The 26,814-nt window shown below is 35.7% G+C and overlaps 1 protein-coding gene across 1 annotated transcript; it reads right to left on the bottom strand.

The window, feature by feature from the left end:
• Positions 1 to 990: 990 nt before the first annotated feature.
• Positions 991 to 25,057, bottom strand: rit1 (Ras-like without CAAX 1). Its single transcript, XM_056480468.1, has 6 exons — positions 24,914 to 25,057; positions 21,742 to 21,844; positions 15,630 to 15,686; positions 13,033 to 13,106; positions 10,439 to 10,630; positions 991 to 2,915 (listed from the first exon to the last, which is right to left on the bottom strand). Exons 2-6 carry the CDS (start codon positions 21,821 to 21,823, stop codon positions 2,685 to 2,687), a joined length of 636 nt encoding a protein of 211 aa, XP_056336443.1. The 5' UTR covers positions 21,824 to 21,844; positions 24,914 to 25,057; the 3' UTR covers positions 991 to 2,684.
• Positions 25,058 to 26,814: the final 1,757 nt, after the last annotated feature.

The following is a 26,814-nucleotide window of genomic DNA, read 5'->3' as shown; positions in this document are numbered from 1 at the left end:
CACACATACACTGTGGACAATTTAGCCTTCCGAATTCACCTGTATCTCATTTCTTTGGACTGTGGGGGAAACCGGAGCACCCGGAGGAAACCCACACAAACACAGGAAGAACATGCAAACTCCACACAGAAATGCCAACTTACCCAGCCAAGGCCTGAACCAGCGACCTTCTTGCTGTGAGGCGATCGCGCTACCCACTGCACCACCATGATGCCAACATCACTGCTAATATTGCAAAAATTACTATTATTAGCACCATTGTTTTGGCTTAGTCCCTTTACCACAGCAGAATGAACTGCCAACTTATTTTATGCAGCGGATGTCCGTCCAGCCGCAACCCAATACTGGGAAACACCCTTACACTCACACAGATACACTACGGATGATTTAGCTTACCAAATTCACCTATACTGCATGTCTTTGGACTTGTGGTGGAAACCGGAGCACCCAGAGGAAACCCACTCGAACACGGGAGAACGATCCTGCTACCCAATGTGCCACCGTGACGTCCAGAAATAATAATTATTATTATTACTAGTAGTAGTATTAGCAGTGCTACAATAATTATTGTCTTAATCAGAAGTATTCATTCATTCATTTTCTTTTCGGCTTAGTCCCTTTATTCATCCGGGGTCGCCACAGCAGAATGAACCGTCAACTTATCCAGCATATATTTCACGCAGCGGATGCCCTTCCAGCTGCAACCCATCACTGGGAAACATCCATACACACTAATTCACACACATGAACTACGGACAATTTAGTCTACCCAATTCACCTGTTCCCTATGTCTTGTACTTGGGGAAACCGGAGCACCCGGGGGAAACCCACGCCAACACAGGGAGAACATACAAACTCCACACAGAAACGCCAACTGACCCAGCCGAGGCTCGAACCAGCTACCTTCTTGCTGTGAGGCGAACGTGCTACCCACTGCGCCACCATGCAGCCTAATTTTCTTTTTTCTTAAAATAACAATCAAGACTGATAGATTTGTAAAGTGAATTTTATTTGACGATCTCTGATGACAATAAATAGAAGAAAATATAGTAAACCACTTTGGTTAAAAAAAAAATGAAATCTAATAATCACACGGCAAAAATAATGACATGAATTTGCATTAAGTGCAAAATAAACAGATAGTCCATTCAGATTTGATGCGTAGTAAGTGCACAGCATGTATAAGAGGAAATCCTAAGGTCATTTCCTACACACTGACTACAGAAAACCACTGGAATAAAAATTACCCTGTGTATAAAAGGAAACAATTTTGTTTTCCAACGTAATCAAGTCGGTCAATCTGTGTGATTAAAGGTGGACCTGAATATTGCTCAGCCAGATTTCACAAAGTCAATCATATACAGTGTTTTTGCATCTATACTTCATTCAGCTCAGCTCCCAACAAAACTGCATCCTAGCTGACTGAATCTCACAGAACCCCCATGAATGTGTCCAAGTCATTTTTCAAGTCAGAATATAATAAACTGTATTTATTATATAATCAATAACATTTTGATTTAAGAAAAGCATGACTTTTATTGCAGTTTTTGTGTATTGGGGTCATTATTTTCATGCCTAGTAAATGCATTTATTGAATACAATTTACAATATTATAAGGCAATTGTTAAATAAAACAAATATATATTTTATTTAAAGTGGATATAGGTCAGATTTTATTTATGTGATCACTTATTTTTGCCAATATGTGAACAGACTGATGAAATGTAGCAGAAAATTTTATTAATAATAGTTTCTGAACTCTACATATAACGCCTTTAAATTGTAAAACATTACTGTACTACAGTAATCACAATTTATTAAGTATCTCAAATGAGAATAATGAGAATCACATTGAAAAGTACAACATGTTATTAACTATAACATTTAATAGGGAAAATGTTATTCGAATTACAATGAAAATATTTGTAATTAATATCTTAATGATTTTCTAATTGGTATTAAAAACATGATAAGAGTTTATAATAAGGTTCAGTTACCAATAAAAGAATAAAATAACAATAAAATCTATTTAAAACAATTATTAATTGTAACGACCTGGACACTTAATTGCGAAATTCATCCAATTTCTACAAATCAAATCTATATTTTCATTATAAAACTACAGCAAGTTCTTTTTAAGGAGACCAAAAATACAGCCACGTTATAGAAAAGCTTTACAGTACTTGTTATTCAGGCAGATTAATATTCCTGCCATAAACTCTTTCCATAATCCTACACACTCTTCTCATTCTTTCTACCATCAAAACATGCTCTCTCTTCTCATAAACTCATCTGGCCTTCATCTTTCCTCTGACATGACCTTACCTCTTTTCAAAAACACCTGTAGCAAACCCTTCCATGTTTCTGACATTCTCATCAATTAAAATATGAGGTACATTCCCCTTGTCATTTGAATTTTACAACGTATAATGCTGTCCGAACATGAAAAATAATAACTACTGTCAAGTTTAATATCTCAGTCTTAGTCTCTAACATCAGTAAATCAGCCCACGCCCCATATGATGACAGTGAGTGTGTCCTGCACAGTGAAACTGACATGATTGAGTGTGCGTCATTGCAAACAATCAAAAATAATCTATAAAATACAGTCCTCAAACCACCTGTTATACAGCTGCAGGCGAGAGAACCATCGGTATCCTAGAATGCCCTCCTTTGTGGCTCTGTCAGTGCTTGGACTGCTGTTTCTTATGGAAGGGGGCTTTAAGGCGACTCCAGAAGGAATGGCTGCGTCGGGTTTTCCTCTCGCTGTCCCGCACCATTTCGGCCTCACGCTGGCGGATCTGACGCACCAGTGCTGCAAAAACCTCATCGATGTAATAACGAAATGCTGCCGAAGTCTCAAAAAACGGGCACTGGAACTCTCTCGCCAGCTGTTTGCCCTCTTCTACGGAAACCTGAAAGTGTAAAGACAAAATTAATAGAGCTTTAGTTTAGGGTGCTACTTTTAGCAGTGATTCCTTGAAAAATACCTAGGAATATTAAGAAATCTAAATCACTTCACTTTTGGGAGTGCAATAAGCTGGTTTTGCAAGTGACCTAGAGTTAAATGGTTGAGTTTTAACATTTTTTTTAATCCATTCAGCCAATCTCAGGGTCTGCCGGGAGCACTTTTAGCTTAGCTTAGCATAAATCATTGAATTACATTAGACCATTAGCATCTTATTCAAAAATTTACTTTTTTTTTTCATAATTTTCCTATTTAAAGCTTGACCCTTGTGTACTATTGTGTACTAAGACTGACAGAAAATGAAAAGGCAGGCTGGGAACTATAATCTCATTGAGCCAATGCAAATATATTACGCAGAGCTGTTTTTTCAGGCAGTGTTTTTTCATTGGAACTGCTCGTTTTCCATTAGTCTTAGTATACAATGTAACTACAGCCAGATCAAGCTTTAAATAGGAAAATGATCAAAATTTTAGCAAGATGCTAATGGTCTAATCTGATTCAATAGGGTATATGAGGAAGTATGCTAAAGTAGTGGTTCCCAAACTGGGGGTCGCTGGCTAATGAGTGGGGGTCGCTTGGTGATTTCCAAAAATCTAATAAATTTTAAGAAACTATTAGAATGAGAATATTTTGTCCATCTGCTACAGAAGATCAAAATAGTATTTAATAGTTATAAAACAATAGAGGTGTGAACCTACACTTGTCTCACAGTTCGGTTACGATTATCATGCCATTGATTCGGTTCAATTTGATATCTCGGTGCATTGACGATGCTTTCCATACAGTTTTATACTTTACTTCACAGGCGCTGTTCACCAATGAGTGACACTGATAAACGGCAGTGGCGCAGTGATGCTAGATTGGGTGGTTTTGGATAGGCATTTCGTCAGGTTTTGGATCGTTTTTGAGCTGGAATCAGTCAGCTACATATGGCAACAGTGCAGCGGCGATCACAGCCGATCCATGAATGATGCAGTGGAGAAAACTTGCGCACTCATGTCTGTATCCAGAAGTAGAAGAAAAGTCAAGCAGCTGGTCAAAAGGGCCACAGTAAGAGAGAGAAAAATGGAGTTTACTTTCATTCTCTCAATCGCAGTGAAATAGGGGCTTCTGCTGTTCAGTGTCAGTGAAAGACTGTCCAGCAAACACACACGCAGTGAAATTGTGCACAGTTTCTACGTTTTTAAGTAGTTGGAGCATTGTAAACACTCGTGCTCGCCATCCTCGCCATAGTAAGCTACTGCGACATAGCACATAGGGGATAAATGACGTCAGTACACAATAACCGGTTATGATTATTACTGAACCGATACCCAATTGTCTGCATCGCGGTGCACCGAAGAAACAATTAATTTTGACACCTCTATAAAACAACACTTTATTTTTTTTCTCCATTAGATTGCACCCTCTACGGTCTCATTATGCTCAATTAAAGACACAGCGATAATGTCAGAGGCAGAAGATTGATTTCATGGCACCAGGGTAAACTTTCTGATAACTTTACGGCACTCGCATACAATAAAATTACAGGCAGGCCACGACATAGAGGATGATCTCTGAGTGGTGTTCTCCAAAATTAAACAAAGAATAGACTCGGGCCTATTGGTGTGTGTGAGCTGTTTTGCGTTTGCAAAGTTTGTATCTATAAACCCCTTGGAGTATATTGGGGGTTGCGAATCACTGGCGTTGTTATTTTGGGGGTCGCCGGCTGAAAAGTTTGTGAACCCCTGTGCTAAAGGACTTTTAATTTAACAGTAAGGTTTAGTGTTTCCGGTGAACTGTATACCATTGCCAAATTGGCGGGTTTAAGGTCTGTTTTCTTTAAAAATCAGCTATCTCCACTGGCTGAGTGATATCTGATATAAAGTGGGTCTCAGATTGTACAAGAAGCACTGCATTAAATAACATTTTTCCCATTTCCCAACATTTAATTTACCCCAGTATATTCAATGGAGCTTCTGCGCTAGCCTGCCGATCCTGATGGGCGCTTGCGAGTAAACAGCTTTTTTGTCTCGTTTTATGACTGTGCAACTGTCAATGATCCTGATGGGCGCTTGCGAGTAAACAGCTTTTTTGTCTCGTTTTACGACTGTGCAACTGTCAATGATCCTGATGGGCGCTTGCGAGTAAACAGCTTTTTTGTCTCGTTTTACGACTGTGCAACTGTGCAATGAATGCCAAAGTCTATTTAACTCATTGTATTTTAATTACATTACAACATCGATGCTGTAAAAGGAACCTTATGAAATTGAAAAGTCACATAAACCTTTTAACGGAAGTTTATTAGTATGGGAAGAAACACTAGCTCGCCATATACCCTAATGATTTGTTTGTTTGTTTGTTTAAACTTTATTGTCCGTTCTGCTTGGCACAGACAGGAATTTATCTTTAACACTGGTAACATACATACAACCATACAACAATCACATAACAGCAACACTCATCAAGACAACCACATGAATTAAAAATGTATTAGCCACATGCATATTACTGCAAATCATTCTTAAAAACCGCACCATTCACATTAAAAAGTGATCCAATTTAATACAACAACTGCAATTGGGATAAATGACTTTTTATAAGCACTTCTTCGGCTCTAGGAATTTTATGCCTGCGTCCTGATGGTAACATTTCAAAAATTGAGTGAAGGGGACATGTATTATCTTTATAAATCGCAATTGCTGGTTTTTCCATCAAGGAGTCTAATAAAATCTGCAGCGAATGTTGTTTGTAACTAGTTATCTTATTTGCCTGAATGATAATTTGCGATAATTTCTTCTTATGTTTAAGTGTTGTGTTACCAAACCATGAAACAATATTATGTGTGAGAACACTCTCTATTAATGATCTATTTGCTATGTTTAAAGTCTGTGTACTAACATTAAAGCTTCTCAACTTGCAGAGGAAACTGAGGCGCTGAACAAAATACATTCATTAAACCAGTGTTTCCCAACCCTGTTCCTGAAGGTACACCAACAGTACATATTTTGGATGTCTCCGTTATCTGACCCATTAACTTCAGGTTTTGGAGTCTCTTCTGATGTTATGATAAGATGATTCAGGTGTGTTTGATTAGGGAGAGGTTGAAAATGTGGACTGTTGGTGTGCCTTCAGGAACAGGGTTGGGAAACACTGCATTAAACAGATATATTTATTAAAATAATATTTAAATCACAAAAAATCTTTAGAAATGAAAAAATAATACCTTTAAATTCATGCGAAATATTGCAAAAGAAATGCCAAACTACAACATTTCAACAAAATTGTATATATTTTAGTTTCTCTTGATTTTTGCTATTTTTGAAAATGTTATTTCATATTTTCTCCAACATATAAATTTGAGATACTAGTTTTTTAAAGTTATTTTGTTAGATTAGCTCCAGATTTGGCTTCAGCACTGACTAAGCTAATGTATATGCACAAATATAATATTGTAAAGCATCCAATAGAAAATATTTACTTAAATGAGAGATTTGTGAGAGGTGTACTCATTTATGCTGAGCACTGTAAATGAAAATTCAGTTTATTGTCAATAACTGTGCTTAAATACTTCAAAGTTGAGACCTGCTCTACTATTTTTCCATTTATGATAACTGGTTTATAAAATCTAGTATCTGCTACTTTTGTTTGACCCCCTCCCCGCAGATATAGCAGATTTGTTTTTCCAATATTAAGATGTAATGAACTTTTGCCAAACTAATCTGTGATACTATTAATATATTTTAAATATAAGGAGCTATTCATTTCTAATTGGCAGGAAACCAATGCCAGATCATCGCCATATTTTAGAAGAGTGGGATTATCATCATCATTGCTCTGCAGTTCATTAATATAGAAAATAAAATAAGAGATAATACACATCCCTGAGGTACCCCAATATTTAAAAAATAACATGATTAACACAGACACGTTCTCTAGGTCATACAATCAACCAACTGCTTACTCCTAAATTATAAATATGTATGCTAGGCTGAGCTAAAAGACAAAACTCAACTGGTTAACTCTGGATGACTTGTGAAATAAGCTTATTTCCGAAAAAGTGAAAACATTTTTTAAAGGGTCATAACATTTTTCATTTATTTTGTACTGTTCTCTGAAGCCTCTTGTAATGTTATTAAGATTGTTATAGGCTATTTTCTGTCCTGTTTTAACTGCCTTCATCTGAATGAGAGCATCTTACATCTTTGCATTTTACATCTTAGTTCTTTAATTTGTGCATCGCCTGTAAATCATCTGCAGAAATATCCAGCCCATTGGTGCTGTTTTGGAATTTCTCTCTTGTGCAAGTTTGCCGTTTGGTAAAACGAATTAAACAAATGACCAAGTTAATCCACTCTTTTGTAATGTTGGGATCAGAACAGAGGCAATGCAAAGAGCTTTTTTTTTCTCAAATTGACACTGCAGGGCATGTTGTTGTCTTCTGAGCATCATCTGGGTTTGGTTTCTTTGAAGGCATGTGTTTGCTCCTTATTAATTACCTACTGTTAGAACAAATCAGTGTAAACAGGCAGTTTAGAAGCAGAGTTTAGCCACAGAAGCAGAGTTTAGCCACATTGTTACATAATAAGTGGCTCATTTCACAACCTGTTGATTTGGAAGATTGGCTCCTGCAACTAATGAAAAATATTTGAGTTCTGAAAAAGTTCAGTGACCTCTTATGTATGTCCAAACATTCAGGGAATTATCATTTCTCAGTTCATGACCAGTTACAAATTTTTCCAAGACACTTCATAACACACAATTAACCTATTGTAAAAGGTGAGAAAATATAGCACAACTGTGAATGTAAACACACTGGGACGTCCTTCAGTGTAATGCAACTAATAGAAACTTTTGTAAGAGAGGCCATCAAGAGGCCTACGGCAATTCTTCAGAAGCTGCAGTCCTTTATGACAGAGACTGGAGAAACTGTCAGACTTGTCATAAGAGTGAAAAGCTCATGGTATTTTATCTGGACTTCGCCTAAAGGCAGGTGAAGACCTGTGTGATTCTGTGTTTTTCTCAGACAGCACAATGCTGGAGTGTTTGGCGCATATCAAACTAAGCACATCACAATGAGACATCATCTCCACTGTGAAGCATGATAGTGGCAGCTCTGGGCATTAGAGATTCTTCCCTGTGGCAGAGAATGCAGGCATCATAAAGACAGAAGGAGAATGGATGGAGCTGAGAGGAGGAATATGACCTTCAGGGTAGTGGCTTTGAAAATGACAAAACTAAACAGCTGAATGTGCTGGTCAAAATCAAAACCTAAACTGATTCCTTGCATTGGTGAAATGGCTTAAATTGTTTCGGTAACACTTTATAATAACTACACACTATGAATGATTTATTAAGCATTAGCAAATAGTGAATTCATCATCTGTTAAGTATTAACTATACATCAACAGACGTTAGTAAGCAGGTTATAACTGCAGATACAAATGCTGTATTCTTGACGTATGGATAAGCACATTTATAATGTGGAAGTACAAAAGGGAAGTACAAATGATAGAGATATCAGTTTGATTCAACTAATTATTGACAAGCTGATTTCCTCATTTTAGTTATTATTAAAAGTTTATTTAATTACAACTACTTGAAAATGTGTGTTAAATATACCTTCCAGCAGTAAAAGGATAGTTCATTTATAGTTTAAAGGGCACCTATGGTGAAAAACCTACTTTTCAAGCTGTTTGGACAGACATGTGTTTAAGTATAGTGTATAGACCGTCATATTTGGGCGATATAAACACACACTGTCCTTTTTTTTCAATTTAACAACATAAAAACGGTAGACCAATTGGAGCGGTTTTTAGATCGACCGCAACTTGACGTAGGAGTGCGGTCCCCCCGCCCACCAATATTGATTGACCAGCACGCGTCACTTAATCCTCAGTTTGTCGTTTCACGTCCGCCATTTTCAGCGTGTGAGTCAAAGCGATGTCACTACTAAAGGAACACCCTTGCTTTATTTTTAGATGCAAGGCTCATTGGGCTCAACACAAGACCAGCATTCATCACATGATCGCTGTAATCGGAATTATTGTTTATAGTGAATTATAGTACTTTTCATTGCGTCTATCTTAAACTTCAGCCGTTTGCATTTCTTGAGGTCACAGAAGCTCCCTGTGAGTGTGATCTTAACTAGGTACAGCTGAAAGTGCGAGCGCCTTTGCCTCACGTGAGTGTCGCTCCATTGGAAATAAAATAATGAACTTGCCTGCAGGTCGCACACCAGAAAGCGCCGTTCCGCGACGCGCAGCGCCATGCATTTTAGAATTCTAAACATAGGTTTCTATCAGGGTACACACAACGGAGCTTCAAGTCGGCGGCTGTCCGCGGCGCCCAGCCAGAATTCGGGACACTTCATGTTTCTGCCGCGCCACAGAGCTCCATTCGAATAGCTTCATTTTAAATAAAATGCGAATGTCCATGTCTGGTGTTCCGTGTCGTGGCTCTAAGCGGGTCATCCGGTGCCTCAGTCAAGTTAATTCAGTGTGCGTGGTTATTAGTCTCGGTGTACACGCTCGGAACTTTAAACTACCACACAGTTGGCTGTAAAACTATACAAAGACACAAATAATTGTGTACTCTCTGGTTGGTCTGTGTCCAAGGCGTACATGTATGGCTGAATGCTGATCCTCTCATTCATGCTTGCTGCTTGCTTCTCTCTGTTTGCCTGTCTGTTGCAAACACAGAGCGGGGTAGCTCTTGGCTCCGCCCCCTTGTTACGTTGGGCGGGAATTTGAAACAAATTTTCATATGATGCAACACACCCCTAAAACAGCGAGCTATGTACACGCCCCCAACATGACACATTATAACACATTATAATAGAAAAATCTGAATTGTGTTTTGAACTGAACCTAAACTGGCACACTCAGAAGAACCATAATATTAATATTAAATCATAAAAAAGGGTAAACTATGTGCCCTTTAAGGGAACAAAGGTTAAAGGTTTCCAACATTTTTCAAAATGTCTTCATTTGTGTTCAACATGTGAAAGAAACTCAAACCGATTTGAAATAAGTAAAGGGTGAGTAAATGATAACAGAATTTAAATTTTGTATCAAATATTTTTGGGTCAGAAATCCCAAATTTCTTTTTGTATTTTCTGCTTTTCTATAAGCACCACCTACCGCCAGAAAGTGGATTTTATGTTTTAATTCAGACCGTCTGCAGTTTACACCAATGACTGGATCACACAAAAGTGAAAGTTAGACTGAAGTGATCTAGTCATTAGTAAAGGTTGTTTAATTTTCATATTTCAATCATTTTCATGAAGGTTACCATGATGAACAAAATGGGTATGAATAATGTAGCAAATAAGAATCTGCAAAATGCATAAATGTAAATGTATAGGTTGTCCTTTAAAACAGTTATCAATCTCATTATAGTCAATAGTATGTTGTGTCGATGGGATAATTCATGATTCCATTATTAAACATTATAGTATGTAATAAAGTCTGAATATGAAGAGCCTCCCACCTGTCTGAGATGGACCAGGTCAGACTTGTTGCCCACCAACACGACAGGTGTATCCACGGTGCGTCGTACGCGGTAGATAAGCTGCTTAAAGTGACGAGCCTCCTGGAAACTGCGGCGGTCTGTGATGGAGTATGAGATGATGAAACCTTCACCTGCTCGCATATACTGGTCACGCATCGCCGTGAACTCCGCCTGGTTCAAAACAAACACACAAAGCTATGAATATGACAATGATCACTTGATAAATTTGTAAATTATTTATCAAACTTTATTCAGGAATCCTTTTCCTCCTGTGTGCTTGTTTAATTTTAGTTGTTCGAAGACCATTTTTCTGCTCATTCTAACATTTGAAAGTGAGATTTAAACCTTTTTTCCCCAAAAAACGATGCATAATCAAGTGTTCATCGTGAAACATTATTACTAACAACAATGTAAAAAATATCCTTATTTTCTGAATAATTATTCAATATAAGGTTTATATTGCAGGTGTTATATAAAATGTACATTATATAATATAACATTAGTATATGATATACATGTGTTATATTAATATAACAAAAATAAAACACATTTTAATCTGTTTTAAACATTTTTATTCTTTGTTGTTTTAATTATACTTGTATTTTGTTTCTTTTACTCATGTTTATGTAAAGCACTTAGCTATAAAAATAACTTTTCCTTGCCTAGTAGATTTAAAGGGTCCCGAAACACCAAAACACATATGTGTCCAACGTTGGTAAAAACACTATTAGGACACATATATTTCACCAAAAAAGTGAAAATTGGTTGTTTTTGCATTCGTTCTTCCGGTTAGCTGCGTCACAGCCATGCGATCATTGTGTAAATTCCAGTGTGGCGACTGGATATCTGTACCGGCTGGTACAACCTAACGTCTTTGAGTTTTCATCATTAATTTCTGAGAAAGACTTTATTCGAACCAAACAGAGCTTGCATGAAAATGGAAATTTCATTATGTGCACGTGCTGATTTTTGAACACAAACACAGACGAAGGGGAGATAGACAGTGATTCGGAAAGCAGCCTTTAAAGAAGATCTGAAAGCTGTGTGAAAGTGGAGGATTTTCAGTCCATAAAATTGTAATGATATGACTGTAAACTTAGTAACTAAATCCTTTTGACTAATGTATGTCTTTCAATACTGAAAGAGTACTGCTGACGATACTAACCAACTTTGCCATATGAATAAACACAAACAAAGAACGTTGATCACAAATCCGTAGAGACAGGACAATCAACACGAACTGGAACTGCGTCTTTTTTTTTTAAAGAAGATGAGCGGCAAATCTAGATTTCACCATTTCCAGATTCGAAAAGCTCTCCAGTAAGAAATGTTCCTTACACACATATTTTTGTCACGTGTTAGCAGACCACTGTAATCCACATGTGGGTCCACATGCTGTGCTCTCATCAAAGGGAAATGGATACAAAACCTTCCTAATTTATAAACACAACACTGATGACCCAAGTCTCCAAACAATTCTTCTAATACTTGTTTGCATTACGGTTGGCAACACAATATGGCGTCTTTCTGAACACTGTAACAGTAAAAAGATTCTTCAAAGCTATATCATGCATTTTACTGAAGTGGCATCTCGTTCACAATAGAGTACTAAGTTCGTACTAAGTCTTTCTCATGAACTAATGAACAGATGGGCTAAAAACTCAATGACATCACTTTGTACCAGCCGGTATAGACTGCCAATCTCCACGCTGGAATTTACACAATGATCTCATCGCCGTAACGTCAAAATTTATTTTCAAACCGAAAGAATGAATTTGCTCTAAACAACGCAAATACAACCAATTTTCACTTGTTAGCTAAATATATATGTCCTGATAGTGTTTTTTAGCAACAGGGGACACATATATGACTGTCAACATCTCAAAAAAAGTGTTTTGGTGTTTCAAGACCCTTTAAAACAATTAAACATGAAAGTGGGTGTTTTACAATCATACTAAAAGGTTTTTTTTCTTTTATAAACTTGAAGGCATGTAGTAAATCATCTACAACAGTTTACGTTGGGGCAATCTGTATATGAAAACATACATTTGTAAATTCATTCTCAACACAGGATTTATTATTTGAGCAGCTTTTTAAAGAGGAAATTTCAAACATGTAAGTCTTATGGCTTTGATGGATTTGCGACAAGATTTTTGTTTGATTTTAAAAACCAAGAGCTTATTTCAGGTCCAAATTTCTTTTGTAGTCAACATTATGCCAGCAATACATTTCGAAACAATCTTTCAATATCTCAGCAATGTTACACTACATCGTTCTACCGCAGGCAAATTCTCATTAAACCCATGATGATGGGATGACTAATGAAATGTATAACAGTGCTGAGTGATCGAATGAGGAAAAATATGCTGAGTCAGAGGAGCAAGATTCATGCCTGGCCAGTTTTAATGTCTTGTGAAGTGATCACCGCAAAACTGAGTAACAGAAAAAGAGAAGCGAGGCATATTTTAAAAGGAAACTGATCTTCTTGTAGTCTGCAAAACAAAGTGTTTACTGCGTGCCTGATTTTTGTTTTGTTTTCTCTGTGACCATCTTCGTCACACCACCTACTGTACCTGTCCTGCTGTGTCCAAGATGTCCAGGTTTGCAGGCTCATCGTCTATGCGGATCTGTGTTTTATAGGCATCCTCTAAGAAAAGTGAAAGCACACACAAGACAGTTTTGCTTTACAGTACAATAATGTACTCATATTTTAAAATATATTATCATAGAAATAGCCATCTGAAATTGTACAAATATTTTACAATATTACTGCTTATAATTTTCTACTAAATAAATTCAGCATTGGATTTTTTGTTTCTCAACACCTGACAAGACTGACTTGTAAAAATAACTGGTTTTCTTCCTCTCTTTTAATAAACAAAACAACAAAAGGTAATCCAACAAGGCTTAGAACATGTACACAAAAAAAGGATGTTGACTGTTTGTTCAAACTACTTATTTATAATGAGCTGAAACAACATAATTCTTGAGTTTTTTTGTTTGTTTTATGTTCAATTAATTTTGTAAAAACTAATAAGCTAACTTAATTCCTTCATGTTGTCGTATTACAAATCAATTGTGTGGAACCCAACAATTTTTACAGTGAAGAGAATTGTGGGTTTATATTGGGGTTATCAGTTTCTCTGGCTATGTCATGGCAAAAAAAAAAAAAACAGATCATGTTTACAACATTTTATAAATACCACTTTTCTATAAAAATAGTCTAACAATTAAAAGTCATTAACAGTAATAAATAATACACAAGATAAAATACATAAATATTATTATTATTAATAATAATAATAATAATAATAATAATAATAATAATAATAATAATAATAATAATAATAATAATAATAATAATAATAATAATAATAATAATAATAATATATAAGGTAAAAATCTAAAACAGTTTTTAAGGAATACTTTTGATAAAGACTGTACAATTTTAGAACAGGGTTTCTGCAGGTTTCACCAAATTAAATTTAGGACTTTTAAAGACATTTTTTGGACCATTATGAATGAAATTTTAGACTCATATATGGATAAATGCTAGGGAATTTTTTAAATGGCCCAGATGGAAAAGATTTTTATTTGTCCAATCCAAAATAATACAATAATAAATCAAAAATAGAAATGTTTAATATTTTAGATATTTCTAAGCAAAATATTTTAAATATTGTGCAAAAACAAGCAAGCTCTACTTGTATCTATACACTTTTTTCCCAACATAAACTTTCTTTAAAATAAAAAAAAAAAATTCAAATGTTTTAAAAGTTTAAAAACCTATAATAAACAAAATCTATGCACAACCATCTATCCAGGTCAGTGTTCTCAGCAGTAAATACATGAAGCACTTTAAACAAATGTTATTATAAGAAAAATAATTAAACCATTATGGTAAATAGAGTTAAAAATTACCTTTTTAATAAAAAGTTAAAAGTTTTATTAGGGTAAATTGTTGGTGATTGTATGGGTTTTGCCCAGATTGGGTAGCAATACATGAAACACATGAAGGAAAAATAATGCCTGTTTAAAAAAGATTTAAGACCTACAACACAATATTTCAGTAGATTTATTTCAATATTTCAGTAGATTTTTAAGACTTTTTAAGACCCCGCAGAAACCCTGTAGAAGGATTCACAATAAAAATTCTTACATTTAATTTTAATTATTACATTTAAAGTCTCTCCAGATTAAAAAAAAAAACGTTTTCTGATAACATAAAAAATAGGGTATTCCACAAGAATATGTTTAACAGTTTGGTTTCTGTTGCAATATTAACATTTTTGGGTTGTCCTTCTTTGAGTAAATGTTTATGTGTGAGCCTCATCTGTCCAATACGGCATCTTCTATAAACATCTCATCATGTCTTGAGTGAAAAAATAAATTTTCTTCCTATTTCTGGCTGAATTTCAAAAAGCACTGATCCCATTGCGTGCGCAGTCAGCGGAAGTGCACGATGCGGCACCAGGCGAAAGTAAAAATCAAGCTTTACAAACATGCACTGTTTTAGAAACATTTTAAACTTGTAAAACTCATTCTTAAGGTGCTGCTGATCACAGAAATCTGAACAGATCATTTAATCTTGGTTGCTTTACGCACATGCTGTCTTGATGATATTATATGCGTTACTATGGAGACATGTTAATATGCAGCCGTCAATCAATTCGTCATGTTGCTGCGGGCTTCAAAATGGGAGGGATTTGGATCCGATTTTAATGTCAGGAAAGTTTAAAAAAGAGACTTATTGTGTTTATATCACTCCAGTATTACTGTGGACACACAATACCTACACACGGTTCTGTCCAAACAGCCTACAAAAGATGATTTTCATCATAGGTGCCCTTTAAACCTTTAAAAATCCATTTTTATCCAAATTTTCATTCCAAGGCAGATTGCAGTTTAATTTTAGTAAAATGTCTGGTTTGGATTCAATGACTTAGGCATTTTCTTCACTACTCCTAACGTTTCACTGATTTAGAAGCTAGTGTCAGTGCTAAAACGCTTTTTAAAACACATTTAAAGCAAAAATTTAGGTCTAACATGCCCATTTTTTTTCCTAAATCACCAAATTTAGGAGCTAAATTTTAGTCTTGATATGTGTAGCCACAGGAATTGGTTGTAAAAACTGATTGAAAATTTTTTAAAAATGTTAGGACTTCCTTACCAATGGTAGGGTCATGGTCCTCTGGAAACCTGTGACTTATAAACTGCATGATGATGGCTACGAGACAAAGAGAAAGAGACAGGCACAGCTCTTACATAATTGTGGTATCATGAAATTCAGCGAGAGGAGAGTAAACATCTCCCCGCTCTCCCTCATGTGCAGCAAACACACCCTGCTGTCGCTACGTGTTTGCTCTGCTCTGTTCACATGGAGACCGAGATATAAAAGAGAGAGTATCAGCACTCGCTCAAACATCGAGAGCAAAGCCTGAGGATCCTTCACATCAGCTGACCTGTTCTCGTCTGCTGGTCAACAGGAGAAGGAAACTGCTGGGCACCTGCGCCTTCATGACCAGCAGACTGAAGCAGTGAGCCAACACCCACACTCTTATTGTCTGGCTGAGACTCTACTGTATGTCTGTGGCTGTGAGAGCTGCTGCCGTCTGACCACAATAATGGGCTGCAGCAGACAAAAATAACCATGCCATATAGCAGGGAGAAATTAGGCACAAAAGTCGATCTCTGCAAAACACTTCATGTTGACAAGAAAGCTGGAAATAATATTTGTTTAATTTAAAGAGTGACTGTTTAAGTGTTGTTTGTACTGTGGGATTTTAATTACAATTAGGGAGATTTAATTGTCAGAATGCTTGTTTGACCATTCCAATCAGTTTGAGAGTAGCATGTTTGAATTCAGATTATTCAAAAAAGGAAGGTTGTAAAACCTATTCTGCTTCATTACTTTGAGGAGTAGTTTTGTATTTTAATCATATTAATTAGTTTATTTTCCCATTTTTGGAGTTTAATTTTTACTTAGATTTCTTTGTTGTTGTTTTTTTATTATTTGATTGATAGCTAAACTATTAAAAGATGTCTTTTTATTTTTGGCTGATGACCACTGGATCAGTTAGTGTGTGTTGGTGTTATATAATTTACAAATGACACACAGATTTCCACAATAAAAAAAAAATCTAAATGTATGAAATAAAAAATGTATAGCTTTATTTTATTCTTATTCTTTTTTTTATTTTTATAGAATAATAATACACTACCTGACAAAAGTCTTGTCGCTAATCCAAGTTTTAGGTACAACAAATAATAACTTGACTTCTAGTTGATCATTTGGTATCAGAAGTGGCTTATATGAAAGGCAAAGGCCTCTAGATTATGCTTAATTTACTAAAATAAAATGATCATGCCTTGATTTTGAATTAATTAATTAAGACAGTAAGGTCTGACCTTCCTTAGACAAAAGTCTTGTCACTTAACAGAAATAATGTACAGTATAGAATATAAAGTGATGGTGCAGTGTAAAAAGAATTAATATTGTTTGACTCCCATGAGCTTGGACGACTGCATCCATACATCTCTGCAATGACTCAAATAACTTATTAATAAAGTCATCTGAAATGGCAAATAATTTGTTCTTGCAGGACTCCCAGAGTTCATCGGGAGTCTTTGGATTCATCTTCAATACCTTCTCCTTCATCTTACCCCAAATATGCTCAATAATGTTCATGTCTGGTGACTGAGCTGGCTAATCCTGGAGCACCTTGATCTACTTTGCTTTCAGGAACTTTGATGTGGATACTGGAGTAAGAGAAGGAGTGCTATCCTGCTGAAGAATGTGCCTTCTCCTGTGGTTTGTAATGTAATGGGCGGCACAAATGTTTTGATACCTCAGGCTGTTGATGTTGCCATCCACTCTGCAGATCTCTCGCACTCCCCCATATTGAAGGTAACCCCAAACCATGATTTTTCCTTCATCAAACTTGACTGATCTGTGAGAATCTTGTGTCCATGCAGGTTCCAGTAGTTCTTCTGCAGTATTTGTGATGATTGGGATGCAGTTTAACAGATGATTCATCAGAATAATCTACCTTTTGCGACTTTTCCAAATGAGCGACTAGAAGTCAAGTTATTATTTGTTGCTCTTACAACTGAGATCGACAACAAGATTTGTCCTAGCTGTAGATTTAATTAAAAGCATATTGACATTTTCAACAGACGAACAAAAACCATAGGGGTTTGGAATGACATGAGGTTGGGTAAATGATGGCGGCATTTAAATTTAGGAGTGAACAAAATCTTCAATGCTTCTGAAAAAAGCTATTTGACTTGATTTAACAAATGTTTTTAAAGACTAATGGTAAAAGAGGAAAGAGCTGAAAATTAAGGCAAAGGGGGGATGAGGTTTTTTTTCTACTGCTACATTCCACAGTCACCTCGAGCTCATACACTGGGGGGTTTAAGCATATGAAGTGACTTTCTAGCAGCTACTTAAAGGAGGCCGATATGACCTAAATCTTTATGAGTAGATTTCAACCAGTAAATGGAGCAACTATCCCAATGTCTCTGGCACCATGTAACTTGCCATAAAATGAGAGACACAGAGACAACATTACATTAAATATGTTGATTGATTTGGCAGAAAAAGGTAAATGCAATATAGGGACCACTAAATTTATTGGATAAAATATATCATTGTTAAATATTGGCCAGTCCTATGTTAAACTGTTTACAGTAAATCTGCTTTGAAATGTGCATTGTTTTTTGTGAAATGGACTATACCAGGGCGTCGTTAGACCCAATTTAAAAATCTCCAGTGCCCCAGTAAATGCATTGAGATATGATTTACTTCATATGCAAGTGTATTTATTAAGAGTGGTAAAAAACGTTATTCTCTATGTGCAACCGACCCAACGCAGGTGAAAGCGCCTCTCGCACGCGCTGCTCTTCTGCCGGTGCGAGTTCCGGTAGTTAACATGCGCGCCAAAAAAGCAGGCTACTTGCTGCTCACGCGCTGCTCATGCGTTGTAAAACCGGCGTAACAGCCTTTTTTGTTTTGCAAGTCGACAAAACTAAAGTTATACAACATGGTGGTGATCTTACTAAGCATGCCTCCTGATAGATTTTTTCGTATGAAGCAAAAAGAAGGGATGACGAGTAAGAGAGGCAAGACTTAACAAAACTAATTCTCTGCCATGTGTCAAGTCTAAGACAACAGATAATTCTATAAAACATCTTTTTTTGTATTTTATTGAATTGTCTGTAGAATTTCATTCAAATGAAATTAACATTCATGCAAAAGATTTCTTAAATGATCTTAGGATATAACTATATATATAATAAATATTTATAAAAAATGTATATATATATATATATATATATATATATATATATATATATATATATATATATATATATATATATATATTATAATTGTTATTTTTCAAGGGTTCAAGGGGGTGCGTGCCCCAGTAGAGCTTTATGATTAGCAACGCCCTGGACTATACACAGAGATCAATTCTTGAGTTAAAAACATGACAGGGACAGGAAAAAAATTAAACCATGGAATTAGTTTAGTGTACTAATTTAAAAATAATAGAATAAAAAATTCTTGACTTCAAAACACAACAGGCACAGGAAAAAAAAAACTTGAAATTAGTATATTAAGTCTTTTTAGGTCAAGAATTTTTTATGCACATTTTATTTCATATTTAATATTATTTTTATTTTATCTAATGAATTTAGTTGTACCTACTGTTTATTGCATATTGCATTTATTGCATGTACTGTAAGCAATTCATGTCTACTAGTATAGCTATTGGTATGCACTGCGAGTTACAGTTTTTCTGTGCACTATTTACAACACTATTAACATTTGCACAACAGTTAATGCATTTTTTAAAACCATTACTACAAAACCTAGTTGATAACCTGCAAAAGCGTGTCACTTGCTCAAAATGGATAGTTCATTCCTCGAAAGCAAGTAGTCATGTCAATGAAAGTGTCTGTAATCAAGATGAAATGTCCTGACACCATTGTTTATGAACAAGATAGTCAACTGGCTTTGTTATGTTTTCATTATGGGAGTTTACTCTGTTAATTTTTTCCAATGCAAAAAAAGTCAGATTTTGGTGACACTTCCTGAAAATGCTCAAGACAGCACTATACTATTTGCACAGCCATTTGAAAATTACAGTAAAGTAAGAATCACTGCATTTCTCAGTATCTCAGTACAAGACACTGAATATGTACTTCACATTTTTACTGCATATGCTCTTTGCAATTCTAATTTATTCACAGCCTTGTGCAAAAGAATAAATACACACTTATTTACAACAAACATAAACTTCCTTTGGGTAGAGCCAAGCACAACTGTAAACAATATTGCAGTACAAATTGGAACTGAACCTACAACACACATAGGTCTGTAAATCATTTATGAAATTGTTGAATTTAAAAGACAGTTTCAGGAAAAAAAAAGATTTTATATTGTTTTACAAAATAATGACACAAGTAGTGAAATGAGGACTATTAGTTTTATATGGAATGACTATTCAGCATTCACAAGTTTAGTTAATTTTGACTGACATGACATAAGCAATTGATAATGTTAGAAACAGCAGAGGGTTGTATGAAATCAATTGATGCACGTCCAAAAGCATTTGCAATTTGTTGGAGGGAATGAGAAACTGCTACTATGATATGCACAAATGACTAATTATTTTGAGAAATGCATAAACTGTAGTGCAAATGTAAATAGTGTTTTGAGAAATGCACCAAAGTGGCTGAGAAAAACTGTAATATGAACAACTAACATTAACAAATATAAACAAACATGGTAAATTAACTTAACTAACATTTCTATTGGAATTCATCGAAAGTGTCACCCAAGTTCTTTAATGTGACTAAACAAACTAAAGAATGAAATTAGAGCAATTGCTACAGAGCAATCACATATAGCCTAGTACAAGCTATTAATATACACTCACCGGTCACTTTATTAGGTACACCTGTACAACTGCTTGTTAACACAAATTTCTAATCAGCCAATCATTCGGCAGCAACTCAATGCATTTAGGCATGTAGACATGGTCAAGACAAATGGCTGCAGTTCAAACCGAGCATCAGAATGGGGAAGAAAGGTGATTTAAGTGACTTTGAACATGCCATGGTTGTTGGTGCCAGACGGGTTGGTCTGAGTATTTCAAAAGTGCTGATCTACTGGGATCACGCATAACCATCACTAGGGTTTGCATAGAATGGTCTGAAAAGGAGAAAATATCCAGTGAGCGGCAGTTCTGTGGGCATAAATGCCTTGTTGATGCCAGAAGTCAGAGGAGAATGGCCAGACTGGTTCGAGCTGATAGAAAGGCAACAGTAACTCAAATAACCACTCGTTACAACCAAGGTTTGCAGAAGAGCATCTCTGAATGCACAACAGATCAATCCTTGAGGCAGATGGGCTACAGCAGCAGAAGACCACACTGGGTGTCACTCCTGTCAGCTAGGAACAGGAAACTGAGGCTACAATTAGTACAGGCTCACCAAAATTGGACAATAGAAGATTGGAAAAACGTTGCCTGGTCTGAGGAATCTCGATTTCTGCTCTGACATTCGGATGGTAGGGTCAGAATTTGGCATCAACTACATGAAAGCATTGATCCATCCTGCCTTATATCAACGGTTTAGGCTGGTGGTGGTGGTGTAATGGTGTGGGGGATATTTTCTTGGCACATTTTGGGCCCATTAGTACCATCATGTCAACCCCACTGACTACCTGAGTGTTGTTGCTGACCATCTTCCATCTCTTTATGACCACAGTGTCCCCATCTTCTGATGGCTACTTCCAGCAGGATAACATGCCATGTCATAAAGGGCGAATCATCTCAGACTGGTTTTTTAAACATGAAAATGAGTTCACTGTAGTGAAATGGCCTCCACAGTCACCAGATCTCAATCCAACAGAGCACTTTTGGGATGTGGTGGAACGGGAGATTCCCATCATGGATGTGCAGCCAACAAATCTGCAGCAACTGCGTGATGCTATCATGCCAATATAGACCAAAATCTCTGAGGAATATGAATATGCCACGAAGGACTAAGACAGTTCTGAAGGCAAAAGAGGGTCCAACCCGGTACCAGTAAGGTGTACCTAATAAAGTGGCCGTGAGTGTAATATATAATACAAAAGAAAAAGAGTGTACGGACAAAACAACTGCAGTCAAAGTGATAGTAATAAATAAGACAATTTTTGCATAGTGTATAAGTAAGTTATAAGTGAAAAAAATACATAAGAAAAAGAAAAAGAGAATCATGTTACTCACCACTTTTGCCCACACCTCCCTCTCCTAACATCACCAGTTTGTACTCGCGGGAGTGACCCACTGTGCTCCGCGAGGACTCCATCCGAACTACTGAAACACACACCTTACAAAACACACACACACAAGGTCACTTAAAAAGCTGAGGTATGTTTTAAAGACAGACATATATGGATGAATGGATGACAGATGGAGGTGGACAGACAGAAATACAGATAGAAAGCTTAACAGCCAGACAGATAGATCAGGACAGGTGACTGAATACTGGATGGGTGGACAGAGAGATACTGTACAAACAGACGGAGTGACACGCAGAAAGATAGACAGGCAGACTGACTGATAGGAACTGACAGACAGACTTAAAGTAAGAAAGAAATGCACAGAAAGATACAAACACATGGACAAAAAGACAGATGTGAATAGACCATAGATGAATGGATGACCAGTTGACAGACAGACAGACAGACAGACAGACAGACAGACAGACAGATAGACAGATAGACAGATAGATAGATAGATAGATAGATAGATAGATAGATAGATAGATAGATAGATAGATAGATAGATAGATAGATAGATAGATATCAGATGGCGATGGAGAGATACAGAATCATAGACAGGTAGGTAAAGGAAAGAAAGAAAGAAAGAAAGAAAGAAAGAAAGAAAGAAAGAAAGAAAGAAAGAAAGAAAGAAAGAAAGAAAGAAAGAAAGAAAGAAAGAAAGAAAGAAAGAAAGAAAGAAAGAAAGAAAGAAAGAAAGAAAGAAAGAAAGAAAGAAAGAAAGAAAGAAAGAAAGAATACAAACGGACAATATGAATGGATGTTGTCCAGATGAACAGATGGATGAACGGAGAGACATAGACCGACGGACAGACAGATACAAACAGATGGAGAGACAGACAGATATGGACTGACGGGCAGAAAAACAGTCATGAAGGAAGATTAATGATCTATAGATAGATAGATAGAAACCGATGAATGGACAGACAGACAAAGAGACATACAGACAGGCAGGCAGATAAACAGAAAGAAAGACAGACAGACAGACAGACAGACAGACAGACAGACAGACAGACAGACAGACAGACAGACAGACAGACAGACAGACAGACAGACAGACAGATAGATAGATAGATAGATAGATAGATAGATAGATAGATAGATAGATAGATAGATAGATAGATAGATAGATAGATAGATAAAAGAAAGACAGACAGACAGACAGACAGACAGACAGATAGATAGATAGATAGATAGATAGATAGATAGATAGATAGATAGATAGATAGATAGATAGATAGATAGATAGATAGATAGATAGATAGATAGATAGATAGACAGATAGACAGATGAAAGAAAGAAAGAAAGACAGACAGACAGACAGACAGACAGACAGACAGACAGACAGACAGACAGACAGACAGACAGATAGATAGATAGATAGATAGATTTCCTCCTGACTGTTTGCGTGTGTTTATCTAGTTGTAGAGTTGTAGGAGATAAAGACTCTTTGCTGCTGTTTTATAATAATAAACAAAGGACCACTCAGCGTCTGATTCCACAGCTGCACTGCTGCATGAATGCAGGCCTGTGGCGTACCACTGCAGCATGTGGCTGCACCCAGAAAAAAAAATCACTTGTCAAGGCTGTATTTGACACCAGAGCTTCAGTTTGATGGAGAAGAGGAAGTGAGTCATTCTGTCGAGCTATTCATGTGACAAAGTGAAGCATCCACAGGGTGGGTGTTACATTAACCACGGTCAATAATAGATTATCCGCCAGTGAACCCCTGTCTGATGTATTTTTCCACTCTCATTGACTGTGATGCTACATTAGTTACTCTAAACAGTCAAACCTTTGTGATTTTCAGCACTGGAAAATAATATTAAGCTACAGAAATGCTGAGAAGCATTTTGAAATTTTGAGCAGATTTACTTGTATGTGTTTTGTTCTGTGTATGTTTTCCTCCTTCTCATTTATAATAATTTATATAATAATGACTGATAAATTAACTGCTTTTGTGCGTGTTTGTTTGCATTTGTGACTGTAATTGTTTGAGTGAAACTTTTCAAAAATGAAAACAAAATTTCACACTGATTTGAGGATATATATTATATACTATATTTTAATTGGTAGTGCACATTCTGCTGATGCTTATTTATGCTGCAATCATAGTACATGCTGGTGTACCCTACAGTTATTAATAATGCAATATTTACACAAAGTGTATATTATTAGCTTATGCAATCGTTCCCGCAAAACAAATAACATTACAAATAACACACATGTTGGTAACCATTAAGGGTGCAAATATTATAAACTTAAGAAAATTAATTGAAAATTAGCTAAAATAAATAAATGGTAAATAAATGAAATATTTTACTGAAGGTATACTTTGTACGCGTGTATTGAAATGTATCTTAATAAATCTTAATGTGGGATATTTCTTTAGAAAACTGTGCATGTCTAAAATGTTCACAATATTGCGACAATGTATTGATCACCCTATATAAACTCGTGTCAATAGTATAGTCATCAATATCAGGTCACCACAGTTTAACTGTACTTAGTTAACAGCATCATGTATGTCGACGGACATGCTTTCTATGTTTATGAAGCAACGTTTAATATTAAGGCCTTCATTGAGTGCACCTTGAAACATCTAGCTTGGTTAGAAATATCTAAGCCACGAGGAAAATTTTAACAAGGCTAACAAAAAAAACATCTAACAAACGTCTTCTGTCCAAGTTTGAAATGAAAAGCTCGACAGAACTGGCTTCAGAAAATCAGTTTAAAAATTACCTTAGAGAACGACTCGACGACAGTTAAAGTTTGACGTGACATACAGCTAAACAACTGACGTTATTATTTAGATTTGTGAAGTTCATTTTCTGCACTTTTAGTGAGCGCTGCGAAAGTTTTTGAAACTCTTAAAAGTTGACGAAGAGCAGCCCACACACAGTTCATTGATGTGAATGAGTGAGTAAGCTTGTTTATGGAGTGACAGAGTTGCATTTAAACAAACACTTAGCTCGGTAAAATAAAACAAACAAACCTAACAGTTAGTGAGACGTAAGTAGCCGCCGCCGTTACAGTCATTTTGCTTTACAAAGAGTGATTCTGTACTGTAGAATAAAAGCATGGTTAGAAACAGACTATGTTACTTGGTGGCTTACCTGTGTCACAGGATCCCTGTGTCCATTGGGACTTTTGTATCGATGCAAATGATGTTTAAATATTTGATGTTAGAAAATTCCTGCCATACAATTCTCACTGTAAACATACAAAGCCATGGAGAACTGGAGACGAGCGCGGCTGGGTCCTAAAGCCCGCGGGGTTAACCTCAAACTGTACACTGTAAATTAGTGGTAAATAAAAAATCAAATCAGTTAAATACGACATAGCTGCTTCAGTCATTGTTACTACTGTAATACATTAGTAATTAACTTTTTCTTTTATTTAGTAAAACGGAGAGATATCTCTTGTATATCGCAGTACTATGAATTTAAATACTGAGATAAACAAGAAATATAGCTGCTATATTACAGCTTTAATATGCAAAACTTAAACTTCTGAATTCAATTACTGCATGTCTTGTAAGTACTAATATGTTACATAAAAACACACGTTTTTCTGTCAGTTTCGACCCTCCTTCAAAGTGGATAAATCAGAAAATGCCTATTGGAGGCTTTTGAAAGCTGACACATTTTTAGTCATTGGACAAATTCATGTGACCCAAAGCATTATAGCAGACCTTACTGTTCTGGCATTGTTTTGGCTGCTCTCCAGTTTGATAGCTTTGTTAAAATAATATTCACATACTTCAGATTGCTTTTTTGTTGGAGACTGATTGTTGAAATGTGTCATTACTTACAGACAAAATCAACTTTTTTCAAAATCACCTTCAAGATTAGATGTGCGTGTGTTTTTTCATTTGTTTTTAAATGTATTATCTTAAAATCAGTTTTTTAAACTAGTAAAAATATTAAAGATGTGCTCTCTAAATGATCTAATCCTTTATCCTTTAAAATATATTTTAATTTAGTTTAACACAACCACTTGCTCAAATAACAAATAGATTCATACTACTACTATCTATATACTGTGAGAAATGCACATTCAACTTGCCCTCAAGTGGTCATAGACCAGCATTGTAATATGACATGTAGCCTACTTCATGGTTGTTTGTAGATCGGATACATTTGCAGCCGGAAGTTAATGGGAATTATTTCTATTACTTATTAAATTTCCCATTTTTTGTATTTTATTAACTTCTACCCCCACCCCAACCATCACAGTAACATAAAAACAGTAGTTGTACCGAGTATTATTTATGTTATCTATTAAATTACCCAATAAATTGTATTTTTTAATGCCTACTCCCACCCCAACCCTAAACCCAATCGTCACAGTACTGTACAAATATAAATTATTGTTATACAGTGTCATAAAAATGCTGCTTTATTAATGTGCATATCGCACTTCCGGCCGGCTTCATATCAGATCTAAACGTTACCCTACTTCATAATACAATAATTTACAATAATAATACAATAATAATACAATAATTTAAACACTTAAAAACAATACTTTGTCAGTTTTTGCTGTGGTTACTACCTCACAACAGTGGTCTATCAAAATCAGGTGTTATTTTGTATTAATGTAGAACAACTCCAATATAACTTTACTCTAAACAAAAGTTGCTTTTGACCCGTCAGCAGGGACTAAAGTAACACAAGAGTGCTTCAAAAGTAACACAACAATATAAGCTAGATTTACTGGCTTAATCTTGTTTATTTTAAATATATCTGACTATGACCTTGTTAATGTTAACCGCAAACAGATTTTGTCCTTTATTTTTGCAAAAAATATAAAACAGCATTTTCATTTTAAATTTCAGCTCCATCAAATGTTTCAAAAGCAACCCAACATTGCAAAATGTTACAACTTTCTATAATTTAAGTGTTTTTTTATTATTATTAGCAATATGCATTAATCGTATAAAGCATATGAGTCAAAACACTGAAAACTCTAATGTGGAAGTGAAAAATAAGGTTTGTCTATCAGCAGTGGGAAA

This window comes from Danio aesculapii, chromosome 19 (genome assembly GCF_903798145.1).
Source record: "Danio aesculapii chromosome 19, fDanAes4.1, whole genome shotgun sequence".
Classification (NCBI taxonomy): domain Eukaryota; kingdom Metazoa; phylum Chordata; class Actinopteri; order Cypriniformes; family Danionidae; genus Danio; species Danio aesculapii.
The sequence above is the reverse complement of the archived record's forward strand: the minus strand, read 5'-3'. Positions and strand labels throughout refer to the sequence as shown.

Excerpts from the sequence above, each read along its gene's own strand:
- rit1 (XM_056480468.1), bottom strand. The coding sequence starts at position 21,823 with ATGGAGTCCTCGCGGAGCACAGTGGGTCACTCCCGCGAGTACAAACTG. Across the intron at positions 15,687-21,741 it reads GGGAGGTGTGGGCAAAAGTG|CCATCATCATGCAGTTTATA; the intron begins GTGAGTAACATG and ends TTTGTCTCGTAG. Across the intron at positions 10,631-13,032 it reads TCTTGGACACAGCAGGACAG|GCGGAGTTCACGGCGATGCG; the intron begins GTACAGTAGGTG and ends GTTTTGAACCAG.